We start from the raw sequence: 13,755 nt of genomic DNA, 5'->3' as shown, positions 1-13,755 counted from the left end.
ACACTGCTTGTCACGGACCTCCATCTGGAGTTTCAACCATTGACCACTACTCTTTGAATGTGACCATTCAACCAGTTTCTTATCCACCGTACCGTCCACCCATCAAATCTATATCTCTCCAATTTAGAGAGGAGGATACACACACAAAATCACAAACAAATAATCACTAGGTTGGAAAAGACCCACTGGATCATCTAGTCCAACCATTCCTATCAATCACAAAATCATGCCCCTCAGCACCTCATCCACTCATCTTTTAAACACCTCCAGGGAAAGTGATTCAATCACCTCCCTGGAAAGCCTGTTCCAGCCTGAATCTCCCCTGGTGGAGCTTGAGGCCATTCCTTCGTGTCCTGAACCCTGTCACTTGGGAGAAGAGGCCAGCTTCCTCCTCTCCACAACCTCCTTTCAGGTAGTTGTAGAGAGCAATAAGGTCTCCCCTCAGCCTCCTCTTCTCTTGTTCTCTACACAACCCCCGTTCCCTCAGCCGCTCCTCGTAAGACTTTTTCTCCAGCCCCTTCACCAGCTTTGTCGCTCTTCTCTGGACTCGCTCCAGAGCCTCAACATCCTGCTTGTGGTGAGGGTCCCAGAAGTGAACACAGTATTTGAGGAGCGGTCTCACCAGTGCTGAGTACGGGGGGAGGATGACCTCCCTAGGCCTGCTGGTCACGCCGTTTCTGATACAAGCCAAGATGCCATTGGCCTTCTTGGCCACCTGGGCACACTGCTGGCTCATGTTCAGTCGGCTGTCAACCAACACCCCCAGGTCCCTCTCCTCCAGGCAGCTTTCTAGCCAGATTTCTCCTAGTCTGTAGCACTGCATAGGGTTGTTGTGCCCCAAGTGCAGGACCCGGCATTTGGCCTTGTTAAACCTCATGCCATTGGACTCAGCCCAGCGGTCCAGCCTGTTCAGATCCCTTTGCAGAGCCTCCCTACCCTCCAGCAGATCGACACTTCCACCCAGTTTAGCGTCATCCGCAAACTCGCTAAGGGTGCACTCAATGTCTTCATCCAGGTCATTGATAAAGACATTGAACAGGGCTGGACCCAGCACTGAGCCCTGGGGAACCCCACTTGTCACTGGCCTCCAGCTGGAGTTAACTCCATTTACCACCCCTCTCTGGGCCCGGCCATCCAACCAGTTTTCCACCCAGGAGAGTGTGCGCCTGTCCAGGCCAGAGGCTGACAGTTTCCTAAGCAGAATGCTGTGAGAAACTGTGTCAAAGGCTTTGCTGAAGTCCAAGAAGACCACATCCACAGCCTTTCCCTCATCCAGTAGGGGAGTCACTTTGTCATGGAAGGTGATCAGGTTAGTTTGGCAAGACCTGCCTTTTGTGAACCCGTGTTGCCGGGGCCTGGTCACCCGTTCATGTGCTTCATGTTAGCACTCAAGATCATCTGTTCCATGACTTTCCCCGGCACTGAGGTCAGACTGACAGGCCTGTAGTTTCCTGGGTCCTCCCTGCGACCCTTCTTGTAGATGGGCACAACATCAGCCAGCCTCCAGTCAAGTGAACTTCCCCAGTCAACCGGGACTGCTGGAAGATGATGGAAAGGGGTTTGGCCAGCACATCCGCCAGCTCCTTCAATACTCTTGGGTGGATCCCATCTGGCCGCATAGACTTGTGGGTGTCTAGCTGGGCAAGCAAGTCTCTAACCACCTCCTCTTGGATCATGGGAGCCTCATTTTGCTCCTCTAGCTCCTGGGTTTGTACACAGACGGAACAACTTTCCTTACAGTTAAAGACTGAGGCAAAGAAGGCATTAAGTACCTCAGCCTTGTTCTCATCCCCTCTCACTGTTGTTCCTTCTGCGTCCAATAGGGACTGTATGGTCTCCCTAGTCCTCCTTTTATTATTTATATATTTATAGAAGGATTTTTTGTTATCTTTCACAGACTTGGCCAATCTGATTTCTAGTTGAGCCTTAGCCCTCCTGATTTTTTCTCTGTACGATCTCACTTCCTCCCTGCAGTCCACCCAAGATGCCTGTCCCTTCTTCCAAAGCTCATAGACATTCCTCTTCTTTTTGATGTCTCTCAAGGTCTCCCTACTCAACCAAGCTGGTTTTTCCCCCGCTGGCTCCTTTTCCGGAACATGGGGACGGCTTGCTCCTGTGCTGCTAGGATTTCCTTTTTGAAGAGCACCCAGTCCTCGTGGGCTCCCTTGCCCTTAAGGACTGTCTCCCATGGGACTTTGTCAACCAGCCTTCTAAACAGTCCCAAGTCTGCCCTCTGGAAGTTTAATGTGACTGTTCTGCTAATCCCCCTCTTCATCTCACCTAGAACAGAAAAACCTATCATATCATGATCGCTTTGTCCCAGGCGTCCTCCAACCGTCACATCCCCCGCAAGGCCTTCTCTGTTCACAAACAGCAGGTCCAGGAGGGCGCCTTCCCTTGTCGGTTCACTCACCAGTTGTGCGAGGAAGTTGTCTTCCACGCACTCCAGGAACCTCCTACACTGCTTCCTTTCTGCTGTATTGTACTTCCAGCAGATATCCGGAAGATTGAAGTCTCCCACGAGGACAAGAGGTAGTGATCTGGAGACTACTCCCAGTTGTTTATAGAAGAGCTCGTCACCTGCTTCTTCTTGGCTGGGTGGTCTATAACGGACTCCCATCACAATATCTACCTTCTTTTGGGCTCCTCTGATTTTAACCCACAGGCACTCAATCCCATCATCACCATAATCGAGCTCAAGGGTATCAAAGCACTCTCTAACATAGAGAGCTACCCTGCCTCCTCTCCTGGCCTTCCTGTCCCACCTGAAGACTTTATACACCACCATAGCTGTACTCCAGTTATACGAGTCGCCCCACCACGTTTCCATGATGGCAACGACATCGTAGTCTCCTCAGTGCCAGTTTCATCCTTACCGTCACCAGATGTACTTGCCCCCACTCGTAAGGGCTTTAGTACCTCTAGGAGACAAGCGCGCCCCATCCCTAGCAAGGAAGCCTGGGGGTGCATTGGCCACCCCATGATCAAAGAACCCAAAGCCTCTCTCCTCACACCAGGCTCGGAGCCATGTATTAATCAAGTGATTTTTTTTTGACCTATTGCTTGTCATTCTTTAGCGTTGGAATGGAGCTAAACACTACTTGTGCCCCAGAGCCCTCCATCGTTCTACGCAGAGACTTGAAGTCTTTCTTAATGGCTTTCATGTGTGTCAATGATGCGTGTCATCATTACCGATTTAAAATACTACCAGAGGGTAATAATCTGTCTCTTTCACCAAGGAAGGAAGTTTTCTAGTTACGTCCTTCACTGATGCCCCGGATAAGCAGCAGACCTCCCTGTGGAGCAGGTCCGATCTGCAGATAGGTCCCTCTGTTCCTTTTAGAAGGGGATCCTTTGGGCATAATGATTCCAGTATTGTGTGTATGCTGGGGCGAGTGGCCGATGCCTTGGTATACCTGCAATATTAGCAGCAAGCACGGAACAAACGGCTGATATTCTCATACTTGCTAGCTTGTTGAGACCTTGGAATCTTTATTAAGACCCGTGGGTTAATAGGAAAGGAATGCACTAGGCAGAAAACATGAAGATAAGGGGAACATCTGTGGAAAACAGGGGGTTGCAATCTGTCGCTGTACTGCAGGATTCTCACGGGTGGAAATTCACTGGGATAGCTGTTACTGGATACAGAGGCACTATATAAGGTTTGCACCCGCTCAATAAAGTTGATCTCGTTTGTTGCCTCATTGATGGGGTCTGTGCCTTAATCGCTACAGAATCCCCTAAGACAATCACTCTCTTCTTTTTTTACGGAGGATGTTTTTATGGTTGTGGATGTTTTTTTATGGTGACGGATGTTTTTATGTTGTGGGGGACCATGTCAAAGGCTTTACAGAAGTCCAGATAGATCACATCCATTGGTTTACCCGTGTCCACTGCTGCAGTTACCCCATCACAGAAAGCCACTGAGTTGATCATACAGGATTGATTTGCCCTTGGTGAAGCTGTGCTGGCTGCCATTAATCGCCTCCCTGTCCTCCATGTGCATTAGCATAGCTTCCAGGAGGATCTGTTCCCTGATCTTCCCAGGCACAGAGGTGAGGCTGACAGATCTGTAGTTCTCAGGGTCGTCTTTTCTACCCTTTTTAAAAATGGGCACAGCGTTACCCTTCTTCTGTTCACCAGGGAATTCTCCTGATTGCCATGACTTTTCAAATATCATGGAGAGTGGCTTGGCAACCACACCAGCCAATTCCCTCAGGACTCTGGGATGCATCTCATCAGGTCCCATAGACTTATAAATGTTCAGGTTCCTCAGGTGGTCACAAACCTGATCCTCCACTACTGTGGGAGGGAGTTTACCCCCTGGACACCCTCTTGCTTTCCCATAACCCAGGAGGGGTGAGAAGAGTGGTTATCGGTGAAGACTGAGGCAAAATTTGTTGAGTACCTCAGCCTTCTCCTCGTCTGTTGATACGAGATCACCATTCCCAACCATCAGTGGGGGTACGTTCTCTTTGACCTTCCTCTTTTGATTGATGTACCTGTAAAAGCCCTTCTTGTTAGTCTTCACTTCCCTTGCCAAGTTTAGCTCCAGCTGCGCCTTAGCCTTCCTGACTTGCTCCCTCCACATCCAGGCAGCGTCCCTATACACGTCCCAGGTTCCCTGTCCCTGCTTACAATGTCTGTGCAGTTCCCTCTTCTTCTTTAGCTTAACCAGCAGGTCTTGACTCAGCCACGCCGGTCTCTTCCCTTCCCTGCCTGATTTTCTACATATGAGGACTGAGCGCTCTTGCGCTTTGTGGAAAGCATACTTGAATATTTTCCAGCTCTGTTCTGCTCCCTTGTCTTGGATCATAGAATCATAGAATCACCAGGTTGGAAGAGACCCACTGGATCATCGATTCCAACCATTCCTATCAAACACTAAACCATGCCCCTTGGCACCTCATCCACCCGTGCCTTAAACACCTCCAGGGAAGGTGACTCAACCACCTCCCTGGGCAGCCTGTTCCAGTGCCCAATCACCCTTTCTGTGAAGAATTTTTTCCTAATGTCCAGCCTAAACCTCCCCTGGCGGAGCTTGAGGCCATTCCCTCTTGTCCTGTCCCCTGTCACTTGGGAGAAGAGGCCAGCACCCTCCTCTCTACAACCTCCTTTCAGGTAGTTGTAGAGAGCAATGAGGTCACCCCTCAGCCTCCTCTTCTCGGAGGACCATGTCCCAGGGGATCCTACTGAGTAACTCCTTGAAGAGCTGGAAGCCTGCTTTCCTGAAATTTAGTGTCCTGACTATACTCCTCACCTGTCCCGTAGCCCTCTGGACCTTGAACTCCACCAGTGCATGATCACTGCAGCCCAGGCTGCCTCCAATCCTAATATCACCGATGAGTTCGCTCCTATTGGTGACCATAAGGTCCAGTATTGCATCTCCTCGGGTGGGGGTCTCTATCAGCCGGAGTAGTCTTGTATACATTTAGTTCTGCTATTTCTGCCAACTATGTGTTTTTATAACACCTGCTTCCTTGTGCTTCATCTAACAAAGGTTACAACCCTAACAACTACATAGCAACATACCGAAGGCCAGGTCAAACAGTGGGTCGCCAACATTAATGTAGTTATTCGAGTGATGTCAGCTCAGTAGGCCAAGACAAGCAGAGGAGGGCAGAGAGCACAGGGAGCAGAGACAGCACAGTTAGAGAAGGGGGGCCAGGGGAGCAGAGAGAGAGAGAGAGTGTGCAAGGGGGTGAGTGGGTGGGGGAGGGAGCATTGCACGAGAGTGGGGACAGGGCTGAGGAATTTTACAAGTGTAGCATCTCTCTGTCTCCTTCCTTTCTTGCCTTCAGAAATCTTTACAAGTTGGGTTTGTTTGGGTTTTTTTGAATACCTAAGGTCTAAACCCCTCAAGTTCATGCCAAGGTAAAGTTCTTAACCGCTTTGATTTAGACATTCCAACAGTTATAGCCCTCATGAATGCCTTAATTTCTACAATTTGAACATTAGACTCATACAAAGAAGTTGATTCTTAAAGACTTTATTTTTTTTAAAAAGCATTCAAGACTGTTTTCTAACCAATGTGCATCACCGACAGGTTCAGTGAAAACAACAGATTTCTTCCTAGTATGACACCTATAATACCAAAAGCATACTATGAGAATTCACGCAGCATAAATTGGTACATAGCATCACTTGGTACAATGTTTTACAAGAACAAAATTAAACTCTAACATTAACTGCTATAAAAACAACATTTCCAACTCATACAAAGCACAGTAAAAAGCCATCCTGACACATGTTGAAAAACTACGCACTAACAGGTCAGTTTTATACAGATGAAGCAATTAAGGAGTTGAAAAACTATTTACATGCTTTCCTGGTATTAATTGGACAAACATACAGAAGTCAGTTTAAAACATGCTCTAACTTAGTCTCCTGTTTCCTGAATGGGGTTTTGAGATGTGCATTGCTTATTAATACTGGATAAAACCATCAGCAAAGCATTTAAATACTTTTTCAAATGAAGAGTAAAGGCAATTTAATGTTAAAATTGAATGTTAAAATGCTATGCTTATAAAATTTTTAAAACTTTTGATCCATAGATTTCAAATGCAAAGCTTAATAACTTATATTTTGTATTAAAAAAAATACTCCAGTGGCATCATTTCTTTTCAAAGAGATTCCTTTGGATTTTCAAGCTCTCTCTCTTCACCTGATGTTCTAGAAAAATAATAAAGCAACATTAATAGCTATAGAAAGAATCTTAGACATAAGTCTTATTTTAAAATTCATTGACCTGGAATAAGACGAGAATCTAAGTGTGTTGATGCACGTTCAGCAGCAGATGAATTTGGTAGACCGAAGCAGTTAGTGATGCCAGCTTCTCTCCTTGAGAGGACTGTGTGTCCCATCCCCCATCCTGTGTCCCCATGTCCCCATCCCCATTCCCCCTCCTGCCCAAACTGAGCTCAAGTCAACGTGCCAAGCTCTGAACTTGCAGTTATTCAGGATCTGATTTGCATTCCATTCAGGCGTTCCTGAATAGTAAGGCAAACAGTTTTTTACTGTAGTTTTGACACTGGTACCAATACCAAACTCGATGCCATTGGAAGCGTAGATGATGGAATCCAATATTCTTTTTGTGCTGGGAAAAGAAAAGGAAGTTTGTGTTGACTGCAGGACCATGCCGTCAGCAGCACGCACATTCAAACTTGTAGCTTCCTTTCACTCCAACCAGCACTAATGTATTGGTTTGCTAGAAAACTTTTCACATCCTCCTTCTGGATTTTAGCAGTGGGATTTCTTCCACTGAGTTATAAAACCTGAATGATTGCAGCATATTGCTCCAAGTTGTTTGGGGTGACCATTGCAACAATCATTTGAGGTTTACTTTCCCCCTTATGAAACAGAGTGCTTTGTCTCAAAAATTTATGAATTTTTATCGAGAAACTGTTGGGCTTTTTATGCATCCTCGCTCTATTAAACTAGTTTCTTTAATTTTTTTTAGCAGTTTAGAAACGTATTTTACGCAATATTTTAGGAAGCAAGTAAGAAATAGCTGCTTTATGGGGAGAGGGTCTGTGATTTTAATTTGTGAATTGCTCTTTTTAAATTAGGCTGAAAAACAAGCTGAAACTGTGGAAGCTGCAGTGGTAGCAGCTGCAGTAGCTGTGACTCAAAAAGTAAGCCCTAAAAGAGGAAGACCAGCAGGTAAGTTTAAACAGAAAGGAATTTTATGAATTTTTCCCCATACAAAATAACTTAATAGAGATGGCCGGAGGATTTATTGCCCCCAGTTCTCCAGAGTATTACAGAATATGTACTAATATGCAAAATTCCATTTATATACATATATATATATATATGTACACACACAGAGAGATCTAAATGATCCTACATGGCAACCTGAGGTATTCAGCAATTTAGCACATAAAGAACCTTAAAATGTTTATGGTTATGCTGCGTCCTCTGAAATAAGGATCATTGTAGGATTCTGCTAACTTACAGACTATGCAATATGACTTCTGTTTCACTGTGGCTTCACAAAGATTTATATTACTCAAAGTTGTATAAAATTGGTACTTAGGTTGTGATAGAATATCCGCAAAACAAGTTTTAAATAAATGGGGAGAGGGAGACTGTCTATAGGTAGAGCTCAGAGGACAGTCAAAACAAGTGAAGAGCTGGAGAGATTTTGCTAAAAAGACGTTTAAAGGCAATCTCTGTAGACCGACAGACAACTGAGAAGAAAATATAGCTAGTAGAAGAAGCGTGTAATTTACAAGATTTTGCTAATAGTTCTGCAGTACTTGTTTGTGAAAGTACCAATGATTTAATTGTAATTTTTATGGCAAGCTTGCAAGTATTCTTGAAAGAAACATTTTAAATTTCTTTACCACTGACATGGGAGAAGTTATTGGAGCACTTAAATATGCTATATGAACATTTAGTCTGGGAAACAGGTAATTTAATACTTTATACTCACCTGTATCTGGTAGCATTATGCAAATAACTTTTAGAAAGCACAACCACACTTAGCTCCCAAAGCAAACTATTTAAGACTAGATGTGAGGAAACAAAGTATTACCTTGGCGCTTCACCCACTTTCAGTATATTTATTAAATGAACTTTTAAAATATTTTAGTTTGTGTGGGATTATATTGATCATTCAAATGAATTGTGTTTACACAGGCTATTGTCTGTAAGAGCAGGAAAGGACCTTTACAAGAGATACTTTGGCACCACTAGATGTGTTTGGCACCCTATGGGAAATGTGTTGCTAGTCATGGCTGCCCCATCCCTGGAGGTGTTCAAGGCCAGGTTGGATGAGGCTTTGAGCAACCTGATCCAGTGGGAGGTGACCCTGCCTGTGGCAGGAGGTGGAACTGGATGATCTTTAACGTCCCTTCCAACCCAAACCATTCTATGATTCTATTCTGTGATATACTGTGCGGCATTCTCTCGCATAAATATGTTCACTGGGGATAGCAGATAAGTATGTTCCATAAATTTCAGTCCACAGTGGCAGCATACTAAGTATTTTCATTTTACAGAATTCAAAGGGTATAAACATCAAGAAGGAGGATAAACTATTTAGCTCACTTTTACACTGAAACATGGTGAATTGCACTGGGTGGAAAAGTCCCAGGAACAGATGTTTTAAACCCCTTAGACTGCTATCTTAAAGTACCAAAGCGTTGGTTGAGATTTTAATTTTTATCGATTAAACTTTGATACACAGTTCCAACAGTTGATTTTTTTTTTTTTTTTAGATAGAATATTTACCCTACTAAGTTTGACTCAATTGTTGCTTCTATCTGTTGACATGAGAAACAATCCTTTTAGATAGGAATGGGTGGTAGCTGTAGACTAACATGTTCTTTTTGTGTAATTAGCTACTGAAGTAAAGGTTCCGAAACCAAGAGGGAGACCCAAATTGATGAAACCAATTTGTCATTCAGGGACCGACATGTGAGTTGGCTTTTTATATAAAATGTCTGTCTTTATTGTAAACCAAGTGGTTGCATTTGATGAACTGTCATGAATTACTGAGTTCCTGCCCAGCATTTTCCTTGTAGTACTCAGTATAAGCTGGATGTTGCAGTTGGGATGGGTGGACAAAGAGATGGGTAAAACAGTGGTTGGAAGATTGGGTTCAGAGGATAGGGGTTAATAGGTTGTTTTCGACCGAGAGGCTGGTAACAAGTGGAATACTGCAGGGTCTATCCTGGGACCTGTCTTGCTTAACATCTTTATCAGTGACCTGGAGGAGGCGACAGAGGGCACTCTCTTCAAGTTTGCAGATTGCATCCAACTGGGGGAGGAGGGGTCAGTCACAGAATCACAGAATCACAGAATAACCAGGTTGGAAGAGACCCACCGGATCATCGAGTCCAACCGTTCCAATCAAGCACTAAACCATATCCCTCAGCACCTCGTCCACCCGTGCCTTAAACACCTCCAGGGAAGGGGACCCAACCACCTCCCTGGGCAGCCTGTTCCAGTGCCCAATGACCCTTTCTGTAAAGAATTTTTTCCTAACGTCCAGCCTAAACCTCCCCTGGCGGAGCTTGAGGCCATTCCCTCTTGTCCTGTCCCCTGTCACTTGGGAGAAGAGGCCAGCACCCTCCTCTCTAACACCTCCTTTCAGGTAGTTGTAGAGAGCAATGAGGTCTCCCCTCAGCCTCCTCTTCTCCAGGCTAAACAACCCCAGCTCTCTCAGCCGCTCCTCATAAGGCCTGTTCTCCAGCCCCTTCACCAGCTTTGTTGCTCTTCTCTGGACTCGCTCCAGAGCCTCAACATCCTTCTTGTGGTGAGGGGCCCAGAAGTGAACACAGTATTCGAGGAGCGGTCTCACCAGTGCCGAGTACAGAGGGAGGATAACCTCCCTGGACCTGCTGGTCACGCCGTTTCTGATCCAAGCCAAGATGCCATTGGCCTTCTTGGCCACCTGGGCACACTGCTGGCTCATATTCAGTCAGCTGTCAACCAACACCCCCAGGTCCCTCTCCTCCAGGCAGCTTTCTAGCCAGACTTCTCCTAGTCTGTAGCACTGCATAGGGTTGTTGTGCCCCAAGTGCAGGACCCGGCATTTGGCCTTGTTAAACCTCATGCCATTGGACTCAGCCCAGTGGTCCAGCCTGTTCAGATCCCTTTGCAGAGCCTCCCTACCCTCCAGCAGATCGACACTTCCACCCAGCGTAGTGTCGTCCGCAAACTTGCTAAGGGTGCACTCAATGCCTTCATCCAGGTCATTGATGAAGACATTGAACAGGGCTGGACCCAGCACTGAGCCCTGGGGGACACCACTTGTCACTGGCCTCCAGCTGGATTTCACACCATTTACCACCCCTCTCTGGGCCCGGCCATCCAACCAGTTTTCCACCCAGGAGAGCGTGCGCCTGTCCAGGCCAGAGGCTGACAGTTTCTCAAGCAGAATGCTGTGAGAAACTGTGTCAAAGGCTTTGCTGAAGTCCAGGAAGACCACATCCACAGCCTTTCCCTCATCCAGCAGCCGAGTCACTTTGTCATAGAAGTCAACATACTTGAGGACAGAGCTGCCATCCAGAGGGAACTAGACAGGTTGGATGAACAGGTTGACAAGAATCTCATGAAATCCAGCCACCACAAATGCAAAGTCCTGCTCCTGGGAAGGAAGAAGCCCTGGCGATGGTACAGGCTGGGGACTGACTGCAGAGCAGCTCTGCTGAAAAGGACCTGGGGATCCTGGTAGACAGAAAGCTGACCATGAGCCAACAGCGTACCCTGGCAGCAAAGGAGGCCAACAGTATCATGGGCTGTATGGGCAGGAGCATACACAGTTGTAGTGGGTCTGGCTGGGATGGAGTTAACTTTCCCCATAGCAGCCCTCATAGTGCTTTGCATTTGTAGCTAGAACAGTGTTGATAGCACAAGTGTTTTGGCTACTGCTGAGCAGTGCTCACCCAGCATCAAGGCTGTCTCGACACCACCCCCTCCATCTCCTCAAAGGCTGGTGGGCAAGAGGTTAGGAAGGGACATAGCCGTGACAGCTGACCCAAACTGGATATCCAAAGGGATATTGCATACCATATGGCATCATGCTCAGCAATAAAAGCGAAGAGAAAGGAGAGGGAGGAGGGAGGAGGGGCATTTGTCTTCTGAAGTAACTGCTATGTGTGCTGAGGCCCTACTACCCAGGAAGTGTCTGGACATGGCCTGCTGACCTTTGCTTTCTTTCATTAAACCACCTTTATCTCGACCCATGAGTTTTTCATCTTATTTTCTCACCCTGTGCTGCTGAGGAAGGGGAGTGACAGAACAACTTGGTGGGCATCTGGCCATCAGCCAAGGCCAACCCACCACAGCAGTAGATTGAGAAAAGTGATTATCCCCCTCTGTTCAGCACTTATTATACCACATCTAGAACCCTGGGTCCCCCAGTACAAGAAAGATGCCCACTAACTGGAGCGAGTTCAGTAGAGGACCACCAAGCTGGTGAGAGGAACATATGTCCTATGAGGAAGGGCTAAGGGAACTAAGTCTGTTCAGCCTGGAGAAGAGAAGGCTTTGGGGGAGATCTAATAACAGCCTTCTAATACCTACAAGAAGGAGCCAGGCTCGTCATGACGGTGCATGGTGGGAGGATAAGAGGCAATGGGCATAAACTGAAACAAGGGAGGATAAGACTGAATATAGGGAAATACTTTTTCACCCGGAGGACAGTCAAACGGTAGGGCAGGTTGCCCATAGAGGTTGTCCAGTCTCCATCCTTGGAGGTTTTCAAGACCAGACTGAAGAAAGCCCTGAGTAACTTGGCCTGACACACACACCCCCATCCCACACCCAGCAATGGGTTGGAGAAGAAACTTCCAGAGGCCCCTTTCTACCTGAACTATCCTATAACCCTATGTAACAAAAGATCTAGGAGCAAGCCAACTTTGTGCGGGTGGAGTATTTGATAGAAAAGAATGAAAAGTACATCTTTCTGAATTGAGGTCTAGGTTCTCTTTTAAACTGGGTATAGGTAATGAATACGAAACTGAAATAATTTACTGTGTTTTAGTGTTCATGAAGAGGAGAAGACAAAGAAAAAAGGATTGGAAGAAAAGACAAAAAAACAAGGGAAAAAAGATGAGGAGAGTCAAAAGGAAGAAGACAAATCGAGGAAGGAATTTGATAGAAGAGAAGCAAAGAGGGAGACTGAACCAAAAAGGAGAAATACTTCCCAAGTGGGTTCTGCATCAGCATCTGATTCTGAAGAGGGTGAAGGAGAAGACGATGATGATGAAGTATAGTGCTCTTTATTGACTTACTTATTGTAAAGAACAGTAGTTCACTGAAAATATTTCTTAAAGCTAATACTAGGTTTTCAATTTTGTCTATTAAGCATTGGTGCCTTTTGTCTGGCTAATATAGATGCATTTCTTGGAAATGAGAAGCTGCAGAATTCCTTTCTGTCAAATAATCATTTCAATAACTTTTAGATATTTACAAAGGAAAAAAAAAATCTAATACTTTTTTTTAATATGCTTACCTGAATGCATTTTTTTTCTTGAGTGTTGAGAATCTGTGGGGTCCGTGAAATATATTTTTGAGAGATAGGAAGCTGTCTCTAGCTGATCATTTGGGAATGACTTTGGAAGTTTTGATGTTTGGGTTACTCTTCTGCATATCTGAGAGAAAGCACTAATAAAATTCAGCTTCCTATCTCCATATAAAAGATTTGGATTTAGTTACAGAAGAATGCTAACTCATCAGGGTGTAGGGCGTTTCATGGACTAGAGCAATAACGTGTAGACATTTAGAGCAGGTAGGTTTAACTAGTAATGGTTTTGACGTCCAGTAATCTAAAGACTCCTTCTCTTTTCTCATCCTAAAATCCTAAATAAAAACAGAGGAAAAGAGGAGGGAGAAACTTTCAAGGAGCTCATAGAAGAAGCATGTTACAAGGCCAATATGAGAGAGAACTGGCAGAAAGAAAGTGTAAGCAAGAGGAGCAAAAGGAATCAGAGCCGTGAGTATGTTTTAATACATAGTGTCTATAGGTTGTGGTAGTATTTGAAACTAAGAAGAGGCACAAAACCTGACAAAATTCCCAATTAGTTTGCACTGTGTTCTGTGTCCTCTCTCTGTCTTTTCCTCCCAAGTATCATTTAAGTGGAGAATAAAAAGGCTCTTGTAAATCGATATGTAGTATTGTGGGAGGATGGGAAAAATTGAATCTGGAAATTAAGTGATGCCAGTCTTTCAGTGACTTAGATTTCCTAACAGTAGGACAGAGTTATACTATCAAGACAGAACAAGGAAGAAGTTGATTTGTGC

The 13,755-nt window shown here is 45.4% G+C and overlaps 1 protein-coding gene across 1 annotated transcript in view; it reads left to right on the top strand.

Annotated features, from left to right (window-relative positions):
• Nucleotides 1-12,839, top strand: part of LOC138733856 (lens epithelium-derived growth factor-like) — a 115,354-nt gene extending 102,515 nt beyond the window's left edge. The window contains exons 7-9 of the mRNA XM_069881358.1: nt 7,569-7,662; nt 9,348-9,423; nt 12,497-12,839. Of these exons, the coding sequence (XP_069737459.1) occupies nt 7,569-7,662; nt 9,348-9,423; nt 12,497-12,728 (402 nt within the window). The 3' untranslated portion in view covers nt 12,729-12,839. The remainder of the gene's footprint in view (nt 1-7,568; nt 7,663-9,347; nt 9,424-12,496) is intronic.
• The last annotated feature ends 916 nt before the right edge of the window (nt 12,840-13,755 follow it).

Source organism: Phaenicophaeus curvirostris (assembly GCF_032191515.1).
Source record: "Phaenicophaeus curvirostris isolate KB17595 chromosome Z unlocalized genomic scaffold, BPBGC_Pcur_1.0 scaffold_52, whole genome shotgun sequence".
Classification (NCBI taxonomy): Eukaryota; Metazoa; Chordata; class Aves; order Cuculiformes; family Cuculidae; genus Phaenicophaeus; species Phaenicophaeus curvirostris.
Note: the sequence above shows the minus strand (reverse complement) of the source record. Positions and strands in the feature narration are given on the sequence as shown.